General features: G+C 42.0%; 1 protein-coding gene across 3 annotated transcripts; it reads right to left on the bottom strand.

The window, feature by feature from the left end:
* Positions 1–7,173: 7,173 nt before the first annotated feature.
* On the bottom strand, positions 7,174–15,100 carry htl (heartless). Of its 3 annotated transcripts, none has more exons than XM_020959397.2 (2): positions 14,542–15,100; positions 7,174–10,734 (listed from the first exon to the last, which is right to left on the bottom strand). In XM_020959397.2, the coding sequence occupies exon 2, from the start codon at positions 10,076–10,078 to the stop codon at positions 7,874–7,876; it is 2,205 nt and encodes a 734-aa protein (XP_020815056.2). In that variant the 5' UTR covers positions 10,079–10,734; positions 14,542–15,100; the 3' UTR covers positions 7,174–7,873. The 3 variants fall into 3 exon arrangements, with proteins under 3 accessions (XP_020815056.2, XP_020815049.2, XP_020815063.2); XM_020959390.2 differs by lacking the exon at positions 14,542–15,100 and adding an exon at positions 11,427–11,547; XM_020959404.2 differs by lacking the exon at positions 14,542–15,100 and adding an exon at positions 11,269–11,547.
* Between the last annotated feature and the right edge of the window lie 6,399 nt (positions 15,101–21,499).

A 21,499-nucleotide genomic window follows, 5' to 3' on the forward strand; every position in this document is an offset into this window, starting at 1 on the left:
CTCAACGACCGGCAGTAATCGCTGAGTAAATTCAAGTAATATTTCTATACTAAAGACATTATGGTACCCAATACATATAAGAGATTTATACTATAATATTTCTCTGATTTTATACTGTACCTGGGAGATTTTAATTGACATATTAGATCTATCTGTTATATTATATTATTTTGTTAATGATAACTTTTTCAATAATATATTGTTTTGGATATTGTTATACTTTCAGTGTCTCAAAGATCAATATAGTTACAGTATAGTTTTTTTTGCAACGTTGTCAATTTCTCTAACTCCAAAATGTAATATAAAGCCTTAAGTCAGACAGGTGTGATCAATCCCCTGCTCCTGTCCAGCATACCCCATGTAATCTGTTAATACCTAGTGTAATAACTGTCTTTGGTAGTCGTTCCTAATCCTAATCAATTTTGAATGCCTCACGAGGCGTCATAAATACGCTCTGGCTGATGATAAAGACCGAGTGCGGCAGGAAGAGCGAGATGGAGCCAAAAAGAGGCTGTAATTTTTTGCATTTTTAAAAAAACATTGCCAAAGTGTTACAATTTCCATTAGTTACAGTTATTTGGCCGAAACCGAAACAGCCACAGTGAGGCAACCGGGCTTGGCCGGGGCACAATTATCAACTTTTTGCGTTGATTACGATGATGGATTATAACACTTTGGCCAGTGGTCGGACCAGTGGCGGCTAGAAAAACTGGACCAGCCTCAGTCAGCAAAATGGAATGGGCTAAGCGGGAATGGCAGCATTTGGGGGCAGGGCAACAACCGATTGCCATTTCGCATAAAACACATACTCACATGCATATATGGCACATATAGCTTGAGGTCCTGGGCTCGGGGGTACAGAAATTAATTTAACAGCTTGACAGGATTACGCGAGCACATACAGGGTCAGAGAGGCAGGAAAAGCCGCTGACAGGCGGCACGAAAACTGATTGGTCACAAGTCAGAAGTCACAGAATCGGGGATCGGGATCGGGACAGACATTCTCGGCCCTTGGGGGGCATGGCGAATGCGTCCAGCAACTGTGGCACTGTGGCCAATTAGCGGATCATTTAACACGTGCTCCTGCTCCAGCTCTGGCTCCAGATCCGGGGGAACTGACCCGATCCAGCATAGGTGCAGGTGCAGCCGCTCCATCTCCGCTGTCTCCGTGTGTGCTAATTGAGCCGGGATCTATGACAAACATAAATGTGTTCGGGGAGGGCCTTAACTTGCAGTTAAGGAATGGTTAAAGTGGTAAAGCCGAAGTTTTGTGTGCTCTAAGGATAACTTTCCTAAATGAAATGTTTTAACAAAAGTCTTTAGTCAAATACTGAACAATTTAACTCAAGTTATTGTTCAATAACTCCTCATAAATTCAATAGTTAGTTTCTATAGAAAATAGTACAATTTCTAAATTAATTTTTATCAATTTTCTCAGATACTCCAAGTCTTAGCAATAAAGCTACCCCTTCGTAAGGGTATGACAAATCAGAAGTCGGCTTAACGATCATTGACTAGACCATTTGCTATATAAAGTGGCATATGCAAATATGCCGACGATTAGGACGGTGACTACGATTTCGACTGGGACTGGTTACCGGATTGGACTGACTTCTGACTACCGACTACCGACTACCGACTACCGACTACCGACTACTGGCTACCGGCATCTCCGACTGCCGCCGGCCGATTAATCAATGATAAATCCGAAATAGATAAATGACCAGGCACATGGCAAATGTTGTGTGGTCCCCCGTGCAGGACTGATCACCTGCTGTTGCTTCTGTTGGCCAAACCCATTGGGCCGCTCTGTTCCAGCCTGTTCCCTGGACCTCTGCTCCCAGCTCTGGTAGCGGGTGCAAGATAAATGCTTCGCTGATGATGCTGACAGGGAGTCAGTATTCAGGCCTGGAATTCAGGGCCAGCTCGCCTTTGCGTCATCGTCATCGTCATCATCATCATCATCTGCATTGGCTCTTTATGGGCATTGTCAATGTCCCGGGACGCATTTGCATCGTACGGTTAATTGTGACCGCTATTTGTTGACCAATTGTGGGTGGCAGCAGCACCACCGAACCACCGAATTCGGTCTGTCGAGGCATTCTGCATACGGCAACAAAAAAAAGGAGGAACTGGTTTAGGTTTTCATTCTTTCAGTTACTGTTTTTCGGGGAGGGTATTATAGGTTTTTTTAAAGGTCTGAAAATTGTGTGTTACGTTTTTAGCTTGCATTTTTTAAACCCTTGCAGGGTATTATATATTCAGTCAGGAGCTTCTAAAGTTGTGAAGCAGTAATTCCCGACACTATAAACCATATTTATTCTTGATCAGCATTAAAAGCCGAATCGATCTAGCTATGTCCGACCAAAATCTATTCTTTTTCAAAATTTTCAAAAATTTCAAATTTTCATAAGGGGTTACATCATTAAAATTGTCAAAAATTGGCAAGTTTTTAACTTCCTAAAATGTTAAAATGAGTATGCAGATTTATTTATCTAATAAAAACTAGCATAGGAAAGCTTTTCAAATTGAAATTTATGAATTTTTGACCTAGTTATGAGTTTCTTAAATACCTATAAGTCTCGATTTAAAGAATGAGAATATTTTAAGCTTAGTAATGATGGATTTTCCATACCCAATACTGAAATGGTATATAAACTTTAGCTTTCCCAACTTAGTTTCCTTTTTGGTTTTATATAAAGTCTCAGTAACATTTGAGTGGTGATAGTTTTCCCGTCGGAGAAAGGGTATTTACAGCTTCGTTGCTCTGCATCTCCTCCTCCTCTTTTGGCATTTGCATGGTGCTCTTTGTGACTATGGCTCTCTGATCTAAGTTCGCACAGGTGGCACTTGGTATGGAGATACCGGAGCAGGAGCAGGAGCAGGAGGAGGAGGAGGAGGAACTCCAGTGGTCGTGTCCTCTTACGAGCTTTGCCCTCGTTAGCTCAGCACGTTGCTGTTGCAGCTAGCCGGATATCTATATATAGCCAACTGGTGTGATTTTGATTCATGGCGCGATTATTTGTGCGCACGCAGTTTATCTTCTTTTCTTTTTTTCGCTCCTTTTTTTTGAAAACGTTTTTTTTAGTAAGCAGCAACACAGTAGCCTGGGCCCAGCGTGAAGGCCTGAAATCCGAACACTTTCCTGGAGGAGTCCGCGTCGGATGCCCTGTCCGCTTACCCCTGCCTTGTGGCACTTAACATTTTATTGTTAATAAAATATATTACAAGGCGCAATACAAAAGGCCAACCAGCCAGCAGCCAGCAGCCGGCCTCTTGTGGCTTTCAGGCCCAAATGCGTTAACGAAATCATCTGCCTCCTCTTGGCCGAAAGGCCCCTCCATTCCGCTCCTGGGAATGTCGCGTGAGTTCGTGTCGTACATTTAACGCGTGACTTCTTTTGAAAATTGTTCATAAATTTCGCGTTTAACAGTAGCAGAAAGGCAACGGCAAAAAAATGAACACAAAAGTCTGGCCAATACAAGACCTTTGAAGGCTGGGGCCAAGGAATTGGGTAACTGAAATGATCCCCAATCTGTATTCTGCAGGAATGTGTAGATACTCTGCAAATACCAAATCTAATTTATATGTTCAATTGTTTATATTTTTATATACAGTAAATTTAAGAAAGAAAATAAATCTAGTGACTTTGAAAGAATAGTTGCATTGTATTTAATTACTTACCATTTACAGTATATTTTTTAAAGCGTTATATACAATTTAAAATCACCTGACAGCTTCCAAGAATAATTCAGTCCAAAGGGAATCCCCATTTCGGTACGGATTGTTTTGGGATCCTCTGGATCGTAATTTTGTGGACCTCAACGAAAATGATTTCACAAATCCGACAGATGCAGCGACCACGGACCATGGCGACAGATACTCTGTGAGAAGGTGGAGGGTTGGGGAAATGAAATGAATTACTGATCATCCCGCTCATCATCCCCCCCCGTCTGCCCCCCTGCCATTCGCTCATTATAATGCAAATGCAATATATAGACTCATAAATTTATGCGACCATTCGAGTATTTCTAATTAATAACACACAAAATGTAATCAGCAATGTTAATTAGGCACATCCGCTGCTTGGCTTATTCAGCGTTGTCACCTCCACTCCGCCGCGATTCGGCGGCCCCAGGTTTTTTCATTCATAAAAATCTGACTGAGACTCTGTCACAGTTTTCTCTCCGGCTGACTGCTGCCCACATGGCAAACTGTGTTAGCTGGATTTGCATAGCCCGTAAGCCAAGTCAAGTGATCATGGCTGCTGCTGCTGCTGCTGTAGTAAAAAGACACAAAATCGTTAAAGATTTCGTTTGCTTGTTTTCGATCATTCAAAAAATTGTTGCAGAGAGAATTGCCAAACCGGTTCGTCGGTTATGAAACTGTCTGTTTCTGCTTCATTTTATCGGTTTTTGGGGTTTTCGGACTGTGTCTTGGTGTTTTTATGAATGGAAGAGTGTAAAATTTGCATTTGAAACACGTGAAGTACCACTCAATATTACTCATACGCCCCATTGAACCAAAGGAGAGGAAGCGCGATTTAGTTCCGCCAATATGTAGATGTTTGCGGGAAAAAAGCTGATTCTATTATGAATCAACATTTCACTGACAGGTGCGCCAAACTGAATCATCTTTGCACAAACAACTCTGCTAATTCAAATAAGCAAAATGAATTATTATTAATTTATTACTTCCGGTGCTCGTTGTGTTCAAGTTGCTGCCGAGCTCAAAACAAATTCCAGGTGATCTATCGGAATGACAATATATCTAATGTTCTAAACACTTGTCAAATACCACTCTCTGTTTGTTCCATTCAGTGAATTTGTGTGCCCACAAAAGGTGCCAATTATGTCGGTGCCGAAATGATACCTCAACTGGCCCAATCGCTGTGCCGCCTGCCTTTCCAAACAAAAAGCCCCAAGACGAGGTCAAACTCAAGCTGTGCAATCGACCAACTGACTGAATGACTGACTGACGGCCACGATCTGGACGATCGACGGCAGACAGGCAATTTGTAGACTTTTCAAATAGTTTCAAATGGAGCCCAGTCAGTCCGCCAGCAGGCACTCGAGCAGACAACCTGTACGCTGTCCAATCGACCACATTGAACACAACAATAAAGGAGTTCGATTTCAATGAAACGAAGTCTTTTATACTCTTGCCAGGATATTTCTTACCAGGATTTGTTAAAATTTTTAAGCTATTTAAATTAACAAGCCTAAGAAAGTAGCTTGTTGTAAGGTTCTTGCATTAGTAAGATAAACCTTAAGCGTAAATACGATTTTAAAGTATATTTTAAAGTCTAAGCCGCACAGAAGTTTTCAAATCATTAACTAATAAAAAATATATAAATTCTTATTTATCCATTAAAATACTTAATGAAATGTTTAAGTAGAAACCTCTAAGCCTCATTCATGTGCTATCCCCCATTTGAAAGGGTATACCTAAATAGCGCATGCAAATTAATAGCCAACTTTGGCCAAAAATTAATTGATCACTCGAGACAGGCAACATTGCAGAGATTGCGGGACCAGACTTATACATAGACCCGCCGATCGATCGATGGCCGGCTGATCGCTGCGAATTATGCCCGGGCCGGTGTGTGTAAGTGCCCGCATACTCGAGCTGATCACAGACTTCCTGAGGTAGCCGAGGCTCGATTAAGCCGGTGAAATGTTTTTTTCATGGCTCCATGAACAAATTTCAATTAACATATTCACGCAATAATTGCAGGGGTCCCTCGGCCCACGTCGCTTGCGGTCAGCACATCGAAAAGAAGGCTGCCCACGCTTCAATCCCCACCAGACACGTGTCAAACTTCCGATCATTAGGTGGATGCAGTCGCTCATCGCACCACGCCCACTTGCCGATCCAGAGGGGCCCTAATTAATAAACAGACAAAACAATTTTAGGACCCATCATAGAAAATCACTCGAATTGATAAATTATCGAAAAAGGCAGTTTAGCGTGTGCCTTAAACAAAAAGATATTGAGATTAATCATTGGACCAGGCGGCGGCAACTCGTCATCATCCAAACCGATGCGTTGGCGATCTTCTATGGTAATGCCGCATAATTAATGATTGCCACGGATGGAAAGCGATGGAAATGTTGTCGTATAATCCAGTAGGTCATTGGGAAATGGATGTTAGACAAACAAAAACTTAGCCGATGGAAAATATTTGACAATTTGATACGGTAGTGTTGGCTTCAAGAATTTATTGCTCGTTCTCTAAACAATATCAAAATGTGCCTTCATTAAGAAAGCTAAGAAAACAACAATTAATTAATCGTAATTCGTATTGCAATATTTTAAAGATATGTGCAGGGATGCCTAAGTAATTGGTAGGCAATATAAAACAATCAATAAGCAATTAATAAATATTCAGGTACATATAATAAAAATAAATACGATTTGTATCTGCAACATGGCTCACAATCAATTGAACAGGTCATAAAGACCCAAAGCCAATATTAATTCATACTTCTGTTGACTTCCACACCCACCTTAAGTCATGGCAATTATTGTTGATCTCTGGCTTAGACCGGCTAATAATCAAGACACAATTTTTTAATTTAAATTTGCCCCAGTATCCATATCCCACAACTATCGCGAACAATGTTGCAAGATCACTTGGATCGCATGGATAGCTGGGACCCCGGTCCACAGATGTAAGTCGGCCAACTTTTGGCCCCTGGCGGACTACTCATTGCAAATACCCCTGGACGGCGGACACTCCACAAATCTCCCGCAATTACAATACTTTATAAACTTATTTTTCTTCTGCCATTTCGGGCCTTGTATTATCGTCTAATTGCATCGCCGACGCTCATGGCATTTAGCGCGTCAACAAACGAGCCGCCGCCAACGCCGCGACCCCAACCCCAGTCCCAGTCCCAGCCTCCTAATCCTCTCACACCTCTCGGCAGCGGTTCAAAGATGAAAAATATATACATAGATATATATATATATACATATATATAAAGAAGGAAAAAACAACAACAACAACAGAGTGGACCGCAGGCCTTTCCATTCATCATTTTTCGTTTAGTGACGCGCGTGCCTCGTGCGCCTCAAATCGAGTGTTATTTTTTTCACAGATTTTCAAATTGAGACGTCATGATCTCGTCGCATTTCCCGGCCCCCCCTCGATTATGGTTATGGATGTGATTTTTGGGATATATACGTACAACATTTATTGTTTCATAAGGCACTGCGGGCATGCAACTAACTGTAGGATAGAACATTGTTGTGCTTACAAACTACGAGTATAATTTAGCGAGTATAAAACTGCGAATACTACAAAGATCAGTACAATAAGAAATACAACAGAAATACAACCGAGTCTTAATCGAAGCTTAACTTTAAATACAGTAATCTCTTAGGTATAGACTATAAGATATTTTAAATAGAACATAACGTATGGATACATTCGATCTGCTCCTAGTTTTTGGTTTTACGCCTTTGGTGCAATTTTGGTGCGACTTTTAAGAGATTTACAGACTTATTCGAGAGCTACATATATATACACAGAATATTCTAGCTTAAATTCGATATTTCTTAGTTTTTAAATTATTTAAATTTTGTAAAGGTTAAACCATATTTTGATACTCTCATTCCTATCCATGAATCATTAAATAACAAACTTGAAAGATAAAATTTTGGAGTGTCCTAAATCCTACAAAAGCGTTCGATGATCGTTCGGTGACTAAATTTATACTTTGTGATCAAATTTCTGCGCCACTCGGATTAATTTTTTTATCCAAACCTAGATTTCAGCTTAAGTCAAATCTTTTCATTTAGTCATTGATTGCATCTGGTGGGGAGGGTGTCGAAAGTAACCATATTTCTTAGTAATTAGAATATGTAATCAGTAATTACACCACTTTTGCAGATTGTCCGTTTCATCTTCCTCCTCGTCGCTCGTCGAAGGCGGCGTATCCAGATTGGCTATATCCACATCCAGATAATCCTCCTTCGCCTGCAGCAGCTTATCCATATACTCTACGATCTCCGTGAAGGGTGGCCGATCGTCGGCATTGAAGTGCCAACACTGTCGCATGAGAATGTAGATGTTCATGGAGCACTTGGCTGGCTTCTCCATCCGCTGACCCGACATCAGATAGCTGTAGAGCTCCTCTGCTGATAAAATTGTGGGATACGGTTGCTGTCCGTAGGTCATGATCTCCCACAGGAGAATGCCATACGACCAGACATCGCTCTTCGAGTCGTAGAATTTCTCCTGGAGGGATTCTGGAGCCATCCATTTAATGGGTAGCCTTCCGTTCGTGTTCTTCCTGTAATAATCTGTGCTCTGGATATCCCTGGCCAGGCCAAAATCGGCTATCTTCAGCACGTAATCATCACTTACGAGCACATTCCTGGCAGCCAAATCTCTGTGAATGCACCTCCGCGAGGCCAGATAATCCATTCCCCGGGCAATTTGGTGGGCAAACTTGATCAAATCCTTCTCGGTAATCAGGTGGGCTGGCGGCGATGGCGGCGGCTGAGAGCTATCTCTGTCCTGGTCCCTGCCATAGGGTCGATTCGAGTACAGGAAGTCCTTGAGATTGCCATGGGGAGCGTATTCGACGATTACATAAAGCGGTCCACTTTGACTGCAGCATCCCAACAGGTTAATTATGTTAATGTGACGTCCAATGATCTTCATCACCTCCATTTCCCGCACCAAGCTGGCTATGTCGTCGTCCGTGTGACCTTCCTTGACCATTTTAACAGCCACAATGGCATTGTTCACCTCCGCCATGACCACTCTGCCAAAGGCACCCTCTCCCAAGGTGGCTCCTAGGACGAGCTGATTTCGTGGCAATTCCCAGTTCGAATCCAGCGGGAATTCATACTCATTAAACGGAGCCGGTTCGTTGCCACTCTGCAGCACGGTTGTACGCTGCTTCTGAATCCTTACCACAGGCATAATCATGGTGTCCATGGAACCGCTAGAGTCCCCACCACCCTCGGGCTTGAAGATGATCACTTTCTTGGTCCACTGATGGACGGTTTCTATTCGTTGCTTCAGCAGCTTCTCGTGCTTCATTTTACGCACTGCATAGAAAACAAACGAGGTGCACATGATGATGAAGAGTAATCCTCCAAAGACAAAGAAGTACATTAGATTGGTGCGCTCCATTCCGCTGGCCACACCAGCCTCCAGAAGATGAAGGCTTCGCACCACTCGCAGGTAGGCAGTGCTATTGGTCTGCCCCAAGCTGTTGCTCTCGATGCAGGTGTACCAACCTTCCTGCTCCCGCGTTACATTTACAAATTCCAGCCTATCCTGGTCGTAACCCATGACGGTACGATTATTGGAGCAGTTGGTCATTCCCTGGCAGGGCACAAAGATCCAGGCCTTCTTGCTGGTCAGATCCGAGAGGTACTTGCAGTACATGTGGCCACTGCCATTGATCACCAGGGTGAGATTCGCTGGGGCATTTATTAGGATAGGTCGATGGTTCACCCGATCGCTTACAATCACTTGAGTGTCATGCCGGATGCAGCCCAGAGGATTGCACGCCTTGCAGGTATAGTTACCGGAGTCATCCGGCACCAGATCCTCCATGGTTTGAGTCCATCGATTCCTCTTGATGTTGCCATAACTCCGGCTCCATTCGCTAGTGCCATTCCGGTACCAGGTGATGTTCGGTTCCGGATTGCCCAAGGCGTGACAGGTTAGTAAAAGCAGGGAACCCGAGGGTCGTGTCTGCAAGGAGCTCATCTTCTTGGGATACCGCCAGTAGGGTTTCGTGTTAGCACTCTCCGGCACATCGGGCTTATTGTCATCATCATCTCCAGCTCCATCATTCAAATCCGTTGTTGTGCTACTGCTGTTAGCATTACTTGTAAGCGTCGAAGTTTTGTTTGATTTTGCGGCTAAATTATCGTAATCCTTGGGCACTTCCTGGCTATTGGCGATTTGACGACGACCTGCCACTGGCACCGAATGTTGCCACAACACCAGCAGCATAAGCATCACCAATAGCGATCCGTTCAACATTATGAGTGGTGAGTGACTGCGTCTGCGACAGAGACTGCTGTGGCAGCTCCAGGCAGCAGCCATTTTGAGGATATTTATTTTTGTAACTCTTGCCAGAGGGGCAGCACAGGCACCCTAAAAGTGCCACTTCTCAGTGCAAACGCAACTGCAACTGCAACTGCAACTCCCTTGTTGGAGTTGGAGTTTTGTCGCATGTGCTGCTGTCGGTTTTTTATTCACCGGAAATCCACTTTAAAGTGCTCCGCTCTATGTACTCTGTATCGCGTTCTCTCCCTCTCACAGCGGAAGAAGATCGGTGATCTTCTAGTTTCTAATTTATGATGGAAACAACAACAGTTGCCTCTTTAGCACAACATGTGTGTGTGTATGTGCCTTTGAAGTGATCCTCTTCCACTCCAATTCACTTTGCCGGCGATTGCAATCGGATGCCGATGATGCTGATGCTGATGCTGATGATCCTCCGGATGATCACCTATCTTGTTTGGTGCAACGGAAATACTTTTTCCCCCCAAAAAACAATGCCTTAGCGGCGTCTTTTAATTATCGGGGGCGGTGCGTGTGATTTACTCAGCGAGTTGATGGATTTATGGCAGCCATCTTGTCACCAAAGGAGCTGTGATCGTGGGCGTAGATGATGGCCCATTCCATAGATCATTCGAGGGATGCCTGCGAGGGTGCAGGTTGGATTCTCTGGATCGTGTTTAATGTGACTGCAACACCTGGAAGAATGCATACGATTAGATTTATGATCACATCCGCTGGGAATATTAGTATGTATAGGCAAAATAGCTTCAAGACTGTGGCAAGTGCCAAAATAAATGGGGAAAAGGAAGTGTATCTTTGTATCTGAAAGCTACATCCCATTGTATATACACAAAGTCAATGAATTGCCTTTCAATTTGTTTACAGGTCGTTCTAGTATGTGTGTGCTTGAGCATTTCTGCGAAGAATCTTTTTGGACTTGACTTGATTAAAGGCCATTTCCATTTGGTGGGCTTAATTAAAATGTCGCGCACATTTCCGGTAACTGGTCCGGCTCTCCCGCTCTGATTTTCGTCCAGCGCGTGCCATAAATTAAAAACGGTCCAGAGGCATGATCTCAGAATGTGAATGCTGAGGTTCTTCATCTTTCACGGATTGCATATTTTATTGATTTCGAAAATAGCTTTATGGCCACGGGACACACACAAAACATTTTGGCCAGCACTTTTTTTTATAAGGCCATTAAATAACGAGACTTGCGTCAAGTTTACCTTTTCGTCGAGTGAAAAAACTCTTTTCAACTTGTTGCCAGTTTACTTTACGATCCGATTCTATATATATGTATATATATTGCGCCCTCAAATGCACGTAGTTTAGCCTTAAATGTTCTATGCTATTTTTTGCACAACTCTCCGGCCCTGTCACTCACGTTTTCTCTAGAGGGGGGAAATATAGAGAAAATGGAATCTCTCTCGGCTTTTTGCGCGTTCGAAATTTTCACGGAGCCTAGCGAAAAGTGTTCCAAATTGGTCTGAGTAGTCCGATGTACTGAATGTGCCCAATGCCAATTCCAATTCCCAATGATCGTGTATGATCTCCCTCTCTCTCTTTTCTCCTACACTCTCTCTTTCACTCCTTCTCTCTTTCACTCTGTCTCTCCCACACAATGTCCTATACAATGCGCCGGCGTCGGAACAGAACGACTCAATTTAGTGGGCCCTCGAGTAGCTTCCACTTTTGCCGTTATATTTCCAATGGCGGCATACCCTGTGTGTGTGCAGGGTATATGGGTTCGGGTTGGAAATTCATCGTATCTTCAAGATATTCGTAGGTATAGGTATATCATTCACAGTTTTCAATCATATCTTTATCAAACAATCATATTTAACCTAAATAGACTAGACTTGACTAAAATTAATAATTCTTAAATGTATTGTAAACATAATTTAAATAATTTGTTACTTACATTTTAAAATTGTTCAATTGTTAACTATAATTTTATGATTACCTTTACGGTAGGTTCAAATTATCATTATGATATTTATTAAAGAAAATCGAATTTGTATATTAATTTTGAAAATTAAATCAAGGTCAAATAAAATTGTGTAATTACATATTTCTTTTAATTTATTGTTATTATATTTATTATTAATTTTTGTAAATAAACTGAAGACCGTGTCAGGTATCCCACCAATCTTGCCTTGTACTGTTTGCTGGTCGTTGCCTTTGGCTTCCCGCATCTTTTCGCTTTCAACGGCAGCCTTAATTTTTCACATATGCTCGCCCGATACCACCCCCTCTCTCTCTCCCTCTGACTTGCCCCGATTATCTCTTACTTCTCTCTTTCTCTCACTCTCGCTCTCTCGCTCTATGTCTCATCTTTAATTAAAACAGACACAGTTTCTCTCAATATTCTGGTGATCTTTCCAGTCGCATTCAGCCCACATCTGGTGGCTGAGGCAAAACAAAAAATTTAAGAAATTAAAAGCAACAAACAAAAAATAAAATGTGTTGTCTCTGTTCTCCGGACTGCCATCCGCCCGCCGCCCGCCCCTGGCCACGCCCACAGTCACGGAGTCGGAGACAAGGGCAAATATTGTTTCGGTTTGCATTTGGTGCTCTATTGTTGACTGCAACATGTGGGCACATCATCAGGCCCGCCGTCTGTGCATCCGAGCATCTCTACCTAAGATCGTGCCACATGTGTTGCACAGACATTGTCGCCGTTTTCCGAGGGGGAAAACGTAAACCGACTCCTGGGCAAGATGGGGTTATTCGAAAATGTTCCTTTTGACTTCCCGGAAGGCAAAAATCGACCGGCAAATCGGAAACTGCCAAAAAGTTTTCCCCCGGCGCACTGGAGGACTGACCTTCACCTCCATCGATCGACAGCGATCGGACAGCTTAGTATATTTCCTGTGCAGTCCGAAAAATTGCCGAAAATAAACAAACACGGTGCAAAGTATTCGCAAAGTATACACACAGCATCCATCCACCCATCCATCCATCTCGTATCGCATCCATTGAACCGGTGGTCAGCTTGCGTCCACTTCGCACGGGTTGAACCCAAGTGACGCACTTGGTAACCCCGCCACCTACCCCGGTGGATTCGATGCCAAGTGGAGACCGGCACGAGTCTGTAATTTCGCACGGTTAGTCCAGTCCAGTCCAGTCAGTCATCCATCCAACCACCCATCCATCCATCCATCCGTCCATTTACCATATGCCACTCAGTACGTGACAGGGAGAAGGTTGGATCTTACTTGGGGCAATGGAGAAAATGTGCAGGAGAAGGTAAAGATTGACTTTTAAAAGCAACTTTTCAAGAGACTTGGTTTGGAAAATAAAAATGAGATATTTAACTTGAAAATTCAATTAATTTTGACAATGTATTAAATTAAGTTAAGAACTTTTGATGAACTGAGATCTTTAAGAATTCATCATGTTACCCCTCATAAATTTCCATGAATGTATTGCAAGCATTAGTATAAAAATATTTTAGGTAAACCTAGTGTCCAAGTAAATTTTCCTTAATAAATAGGTATATAATTTATTCTTCCTATAGATTACTAATAATAATAATATTTACAAGCTATTGTTTACACCGGCAATGTATCTATGGATATAATCATGTATTCTTGGATCACACCGGAGATCGCAATAATACCAGGAATCGAGCGGGTAATCTGTTAAACAATCTTAACCTTAATTATCATTCATGAGTACGATCGCAGATCAGGAAGGAGAGAAGCCAGATCAAACTGAATGATTTCCGAAGGCATCAACAGAACAGTAGCCGGAGCGTAGAGAAGATGGCATCGTAAAGCTTCCCAAATACCAGATACCAGAGAAATATATAAGAATATCTATATAGCATCCATATACACACAGGCCGAAATATATACGGACAAAAAGCAGACAAGTTGAAATGTTTGTTTACGCGGCTAGGAAATATTGCATGTTCCCTCCATCGATGTTAGTTAATAAACAATGTCCCCCTCCCCAATGTGGAGATGGAAACTAAATTATGAATTTGAATTTGAAATATTTTTTCTCAGCTCTGCCCTGGGCCAGCGCAGTTGTAAAAAGGCAAGTAAATAAATAAATATAAATTAGAATATGTAGGAGAACCCCGTTGGAAAAGTGCTTTCAATTCGAGAGCATGAACCATAACAAAAACTGAAAGCAGATTTCTATGGGGCTTTCAGACCATGTTCCCTGGTACGTTATTGTGTTGGGGATAGTCGTGGCCAGAGATCAGATAATTGAACGATTGACTACACATACACACAGATAGCGAGATAAACGACACAAATTGCTGTGGAACCACAACACATCACAACACACATTTTACACTTTTTGGCCTTTGGGTGAAAAGTCAAATTGCTGCTGTGCGCGGTCAATCAGAAAGTAGACCAAACAAATAATTTGCGCAATTACGCAAAAAGCAAAATAAACCAAAATCAGTGGCTGCACATATGGTTGACTATATAGCGTAGGAATAGCAACAAAACACGCGAGTATATGTATTTTTAAAGACTTACCTCACATCTGTGTGTTGCTCCAAAACACAAAAAACAAAAAATCGAATAACCAAAAGGCTTCTGTTGCCAAATAGTGGCCTCTGTGTATCCAAAAGTGTCTCTGCCGTGGAATCACCCTCGCTGTTAAATGTAAATATTTCACCAAAAACACAATTGAGAAAGTTCACAGAATTCGAGAATGTTTCCACTTAAAATTCTTGAAATATTTTAGTACGTATTTATGCGGCACTTAGGCACTAAAACAGAAGCAGAAACGGCTGCACACTTGACTCAGCCTCACTCGGTGCGTATGTGTGTCGTGTTTGTACAGTCCGGTATTTCGAATTTCAAATAAATATTAACAATATTATTATTAATGAGCGATATTGATTGACTGGGTGGATGGCTTTTCGCTTCCGATTTTCCTCCGATTTCCTAACTGTAGCGGCATGCAGTCCGATCGCAACTGAGGCCCAACCGCAGCCAACCGGGCGAGCGCTGCAAAATAAATCTCTTCAATTAAATGAGGGAACAAATGAACGAATTCGAATTCATGTTCCCCCATCAGGCCTGGAGAACCACAACAACACAGTACATCTCCGCAATGTATTTTCGCGGCAGCCGCATAAACAAATACAGAAAAATACACACAGAAACCGAACAGAAACGCCAGCCACACATTGTATAATCCGGTGAAGGAATAGGGGGAGAAGGGCCGGGAGCACAGACGGTATAGGGGCTAGGGGCTACACACATGTGTGTGTATATGAGCGGCCTTCCCTTGGAAAGTGAAATGTAATTGAGTGTTGAGCAGACCCCGACGCGCTCGTTCTAAATTCGTTCAATTGAGTCGAAAGAAGTATCTCAACCTATGGGATTGACACAATATGTTGCATAGTTTTGAGCGCATCGAAAAAAATTCATGCATATCATTATGGGGTTGGTAAATCCATAGGAATCTACTTAGATAATCCAGAACTGAGGGATAAGAAAGGGATAGGATTTAACAATGTCATGTGCTTTTAAAAACCTCTGAGATATACTAGATCAAAGCACTTTAAATTGTTAATATTTATGTTAAAGTGTTCTTATACATTACAAACTAAGCCTGAAAACTAAGCTGAAAGGGTGCATTGATCAGTATGTTAATATTTATACTTTTAACCATTATCAGTTCATTGCCGAAAATTATTATTTTTTATAATATGTGCAATGTAGTTTTGCAGAGAAAATAATTATAATAATAAAATAAACTTATAGTTTATAGTAATGAAAATTTATATAAAGTGTATTTTTATGAATAAAATCTCGAATTAGCAGATCAATAATATATGTATATATATGATTTATAGCGTCGGAAATGACTCCTTCATTGACTTCAAGATCGTCTTAAATAAATAACACTGCAAAAGGTATCAAAAGAACAATCAATAATAGAAACCCACCAAGATAAATCATATTTCACTTGCCTTCAAATCCAACTACGAATTCGTTACATGTTATTAACTTTAATAAATAGATATAAATTTTAAATAAGAATCTATACCTTGATACCCTTGTGATACTGTAAGAAAAAACCATACACACATTTCTTCATGGTTCGTTCAAAAGGTTGAAAGTCGGGAATGGGATTCATTAGACACAACAATACCTCACTAAGTAAGTTAGCAGTTATTAATTATGGGCTACTTATGGTAAATGTGAGATGGCCCAAGGCAGTGGCACAACCAGTAGCTGAAGAGAACTCCATGTGGATGTGGATGAAAGCCACTTTAATGACAGACACTCGAAGAGAAAAAGCCATCAAAGCACACACGCTGTGAGCCAAAGACAATGGCATCGTTTAGCGCGTTTAGCGTTTTGTCTCCATGGCGACCTCAAAGGGGTTGACCAAACAATGGACTCTGAGGGGATTTTAGCCGAAAATCGAAAACAATTAACGATTATTGACTATCAATTGTGGCCGAGGGGCCCGTTTTGTGCCAAATGGCGTTACGCCTGACTGATTAATTGATGCCTGCTGCTGCTGCTGATGCCGGGAATGGGAGGATCCCCATGAGTGGTTAGGATAGTTTCAACAGTTAACAACATCGTAAAGCCAGAGATCGGGGAGAGCCGGTGTATGGTCATAATACTTAAATTTTATGCACTCCTGGGCAAAACTCCCTGCTTGCAGCTTCCAGCTTCCAGCTCCACAGCTCGCAACTCTTCGGGCTGCCGATTCTCAGCTTCCGTATGGCTTTTCAATTTGGCCAGAACGAAACGCAAGTTGTTAGCGTTTCGAACATAGAAATAAATATTGGAAAATTGGCGCAAAGTCTGGACGCCGATCTTGGAGCCTTTTGCCTCTGGGTATGGGAAATGGGAAATCGGGAATGGAGACCGGCTTTTGGAGACACGATCCCGCGAATGGAGTTGGGCGACACGATCTGCAACGATCTCGCCGAGATCTCGTGCAGAGCAGCCAAACAGCATAAAGTTAATTGCTAATATGATTAATTGCACATTAACATGAATTTTTATAGCCAATTATATACGAAATATGCCAATGGGAAAATGTTTTCGGTCAGCAAAATTTTGTTACCAAAAAAGACAAGCGAACCAAGATGAGTTTCATTTTTACATATATTAAGAGGAATGCACATTTTGGTTTGAGTTCATCAAATTTAAAATGAAACGATTATTTCCTTTTTATTTAAATTACCTTAGATTTCTTACTATATTCTGCTTACAAAAACAAATTTAAATAAAAACCACTTTGGCCATAGATCCTAAACCCGCTTCCAAACCAGACCAATTCATTGGCTGTTGTCGATAATTTATGCATAAACTATGCGTGGCAATTTGGCATCTTCCCAATCTGAGTGGGCTGCCTGGCAAAATTATGCGGGTGTGTTTGCATTGCCACAAGAGCAGCCAATAAATAAATAAATAAATGAAAATGCAATAACCCTCGAGACAGACGGAAAACAAAACAAAACCAAAAATCAAATTTCAAATCACTCAAATACTATTGGAGGAGATTCGAATTTGAATTATTGGCTCCACCTTGCCAGCATTTCCGGTCTTAAATCTTTAAGCGCGTGAGCTAATCATAACTTACAATGTGGTCCGGCAATTTGACAGGCGGGTTTGCTGGCTTACAGCCTGACTCTGGCTCTTGGCCTGGCCGGGTCCAGTTGGATGCCTGGTCTAAGCTGAGCTGTACTGTGCTGAGGATCATGGATCATGTGGGGCTGGAAATTGTAACCATCGAAGAGCTCGGGGCTCGGCAAGCTGTGCGAGCTGTCAATGAACTTGTATGCTCTTGATTGATTTATATTGTGCTGGCTAGAGGTATCTCTTTGTATCTGTGGTAAATCAGCTTAACCGTTGATATCTTGCTTGCTTTCGGAGCCCTTTTCGAATCCTCGGAACGAAACCGAAACGAAAACACACAGCCAGAAATCTCGATCTCAGAGTCGGCGAATCTAATGAAAGGTGTATTAATTATATTAGATATCCCAGGCAACACGATCTTCGTTGTTCTTGGCTACTGTTCGATCCGGGCTTAAGGCTTATGGAGACTCTATCTGTTCGTTCTGGCCAAGGGCCTTGGCCTCCGTCTCGGTCTAGGCCATAATTTAAAACGTGCTCTCCGAGAGGAGCAACTTGGGATGGGGACGAGTGGCTAAAACTGGCGCTTAAAAGTGCGTTTAAACAGACCTTTCGGCCGGATTGGGCTTGGCGCTCGGGCGTGGCCTTTTAATATGTTCCTTGAGATTTCCTTTTTTTTCTTCATAGCCTGGTCCCCATAATCCCTAATAATAATCATGTGCTGTAATTGACGATTTATGCTAAGCCCGATATAATTTACGCCGTTGGAAACATTGAGGCCTCACCTCAAACCGTTGAGCAGGAGGCGGAGAAGGAGTATCGCATAAATCATAACTGCACCTGGGATAGCAAAAAAAAAAAGGGGGCAGGTGGGCACTGTCCTGGCTGTGGAGCCGCATTGGCGGAGTGGGGTGATCACCTGGATCCCTGGGACTACGATCTGGGTGCCTGCTACTGGCCATGGCCCGATGGCTCGATGGCTCAACAAATATTTCCCACACACGCCGGCGTCGCTTACAAGGAACATAAGCATGCCTCCCTACACAAGCATACAAGTATGTCGGGCAGGTTACACACAAAGCCAATGCGTTCGCATAAGTCAGTTAAGGTAATGGCCTGCTCATAGCAAGGTGAAGATTTTATGCCCTTCCTAGAACTAATTTTATTAAAAAATAAGGGTTTAAATTAATTTTTTTAGTATATTCGATTAGTTAAAGAATTTACTAAAGCTCTGATTTGCTAGAAAGAAAGTTTCTCTGCCTGTCCTCTGTACTTCTGTATCGAAGTTTAACTACTTCTTTAATTACGTTTATATATTATAGTCATCGATTTATATACAATATAACAAATAATGTTTGTTAGTTTCTTTTTAAAAGTTAGTACAATTTATTAATTTTTTATTGAGAAAAAATTCTATTTTCAAATTAAAAAATGTTTAAAAGAATTCACTGATTTTGTTGTGAAGAAATTTGGGTTCATCTATTTCTACATTCAGAAACCTTATTCCCTGATTCCTTTGCCACTTTTTGTAAGCTTAATTAAATCCTCTAACATTTCGTATCCTTCATAGTAAAGCCCACATACCCTTTCCGATCTTAAAGTGTACAAAAAAGTGTTGGCACGCAAATTTATTGTTGTCGGTTGTCGGTCGAACCGCCGATTTGCGATCCATTCCGCAAAAGGCTACCGTATTTGATCTTGCCCTGCTGCTCCATTCTGGTTCCCCCGCAATTACCCGATGCTGTCAAAAAGTCTGTGGGAAAAGGGGGGTCTCCAGAGGAGGGTAAATCTTTTGGAGCTGCGTGCCAGTGCCAGTTTGTCTGGCATTTGGGCAGGCCTTCCAAAAACGTCGCTGACATAACTGTACCAGCCGGCGAGCGGTCTTGCGTGGTGTGTGGCTTTGCGGGATTCTAGAACCGCGGCTTGGCAGCCCCAGATTTTTGGCTAACGTCGCTGTTTTTGGCATCAAACACATGTCGAAGCACATGAAAGGATCGCTGGCTGTGGACCAGGAATCCGAATCGGTATATATATCTGGGAAGTGCACAGGAAGAAAAGTTGCCATAGGACAGGAATCGGAATTTAATGTTTAAAATGATGCCGAAGGAACCACAAACTAAGGATACATAATATATTTTGATCATTTTGATCAAGATCATACCATAAAATAAAGAAATGTTTAGTACAGTAGCAAAAGTAAGAAGCGAAAAATATGTTTAAACCAACTTCTACACTTTTCTTCTAACAAACAATCAAAGATATATCTTAAAACAATATAACCCCAATTTAAATATTATAGTATTTATATTATTTTTGGTTCTGTGTGGCTGTGAAAATGGCTTTGGCTTTGGTGGACCTGGTCTAAGGCTTTGCATGTTTGGCGTTTCAATGCGCATTAATTTTGCATTGCCGGCCGTTGTTGTTGTCGACACGAATGGCTATGAAAGGTTAATAAATCAAATGCATATGCACCAGACAACGTCTGCACCTGAGATCCTGGCATGCGACTGTTTCGGGTTTTCCTTTTTTTCTTCGTTCATTTTCTTTTTTTGCGGTTTATGCGTTTATAATTTCCTCAATGCCCGTTTATGGCCATTCTGGGGGCAATCAAAATCAGTGCCTTTTGTGACCGAGCCGCATTAACACCAAATTAAGTTCGAATTTTATTGGCCAGGGGAGGCGCAGAATGAGGAAATTGGGTCATCTTTATAGTTGGTTTATGACTCCGCCCAGAGCCTGGAAGGAGCCACCGGACCGCACTTAATCTGCGTTACGTTTTACGACCCAGTTGGCCGGACAGGCGTCTTTGTTACGCCGATCACGTACTGGGATTAATCACTAAATTAATTGAAACAATTTTCTAGCACGGCCGACAACAGCGACGGCAGCGCCACAAATTAATCAGGCGATCTCAGCGAGATGCTGATCGAACCGATCTCGATCCCGATGATCGTTTCACCTGGTGTTGATCGCCATGTTCGTGGCCAGTACGTGTCTGGCATTTCAACGTTGGCCAAATGAGTTGTCCAACGATCTAACACATGTCGCCGAGATCATCAGCCCGGCGATCAGCGGAGTGATCAATAAGGTCCGCCGACCATTGAATCGACAGCAGCAACAATTGCAATTACCTCCCAAAAAAAAAAATTAAATAAAATATGGGTTGAGCTTAAATCGATTCCCATATCTATGGCCAATTGCCAGCTACTAAATGTTCGCCGTAAAGTGATCATTAAAGATCGTTTTGCGCGGCAAAAAGATCCGCTTAGAGCAACCCCACTGGTTGTAGCCTCCAAGGCTGCTGCTAATAATTTTTAATTAAATTAAGACTCCGCCTATTTGCGTTCAGCGCTCTCGTGATCGTGATCATCAGTGCCATCATCATCGGCGGTCGACCAACAAATGCCTTTTCACACCACCGATCAGCCGATCAGCCGATGGAGCGGCGTGCGACCCTCAGCAAAAGGCAACCGTGCAACAGGTGCAGGCACGATCTTAGGTGGTTTTCCTTTTTATTATTTTTCCTACACTCGGTAGTTGTGCTTGTTTTGGCATTAACCGTTGGCTTTCCAGTCTAGCCAGACTGAAGGCCCAGACTGCAGCTCCACCCACCTTCTGAAAAACACTATGAGAAAATATAAGTATAGTAGATTTTTAGAATACAAATCAATATCATTTGAAATCCAAGTCATGTTTAGATACATTTATAAATAAACTGTTACCATGAACTAAAGGTTAATAAATAAATATATCTGAGTTTTGTAGATACCTCTCCCCGGAATGTATAGCACCCATTTATATACCTTGCATGGTATTATAATTTTAGTCAGAAGCTTATAACGATGTGGCTTAGTTACATTACTTTTCCCAAATTTTATCTTAC

Source organism: Drosophila serrata, unplaced genomic scaffold (assembly GCF_035046125.1).
Source record: "Drosophila serrata isolate PLE 108 unplaced genomic scaffold, ASM3504612v1 contig_364, whole genome shotgun sequence".
NCBI lineage: Eukaryota > Metazoa > Arthropoda > Insecta > Diptera > Drosophilidae > Drosophila > Drosophila serrata.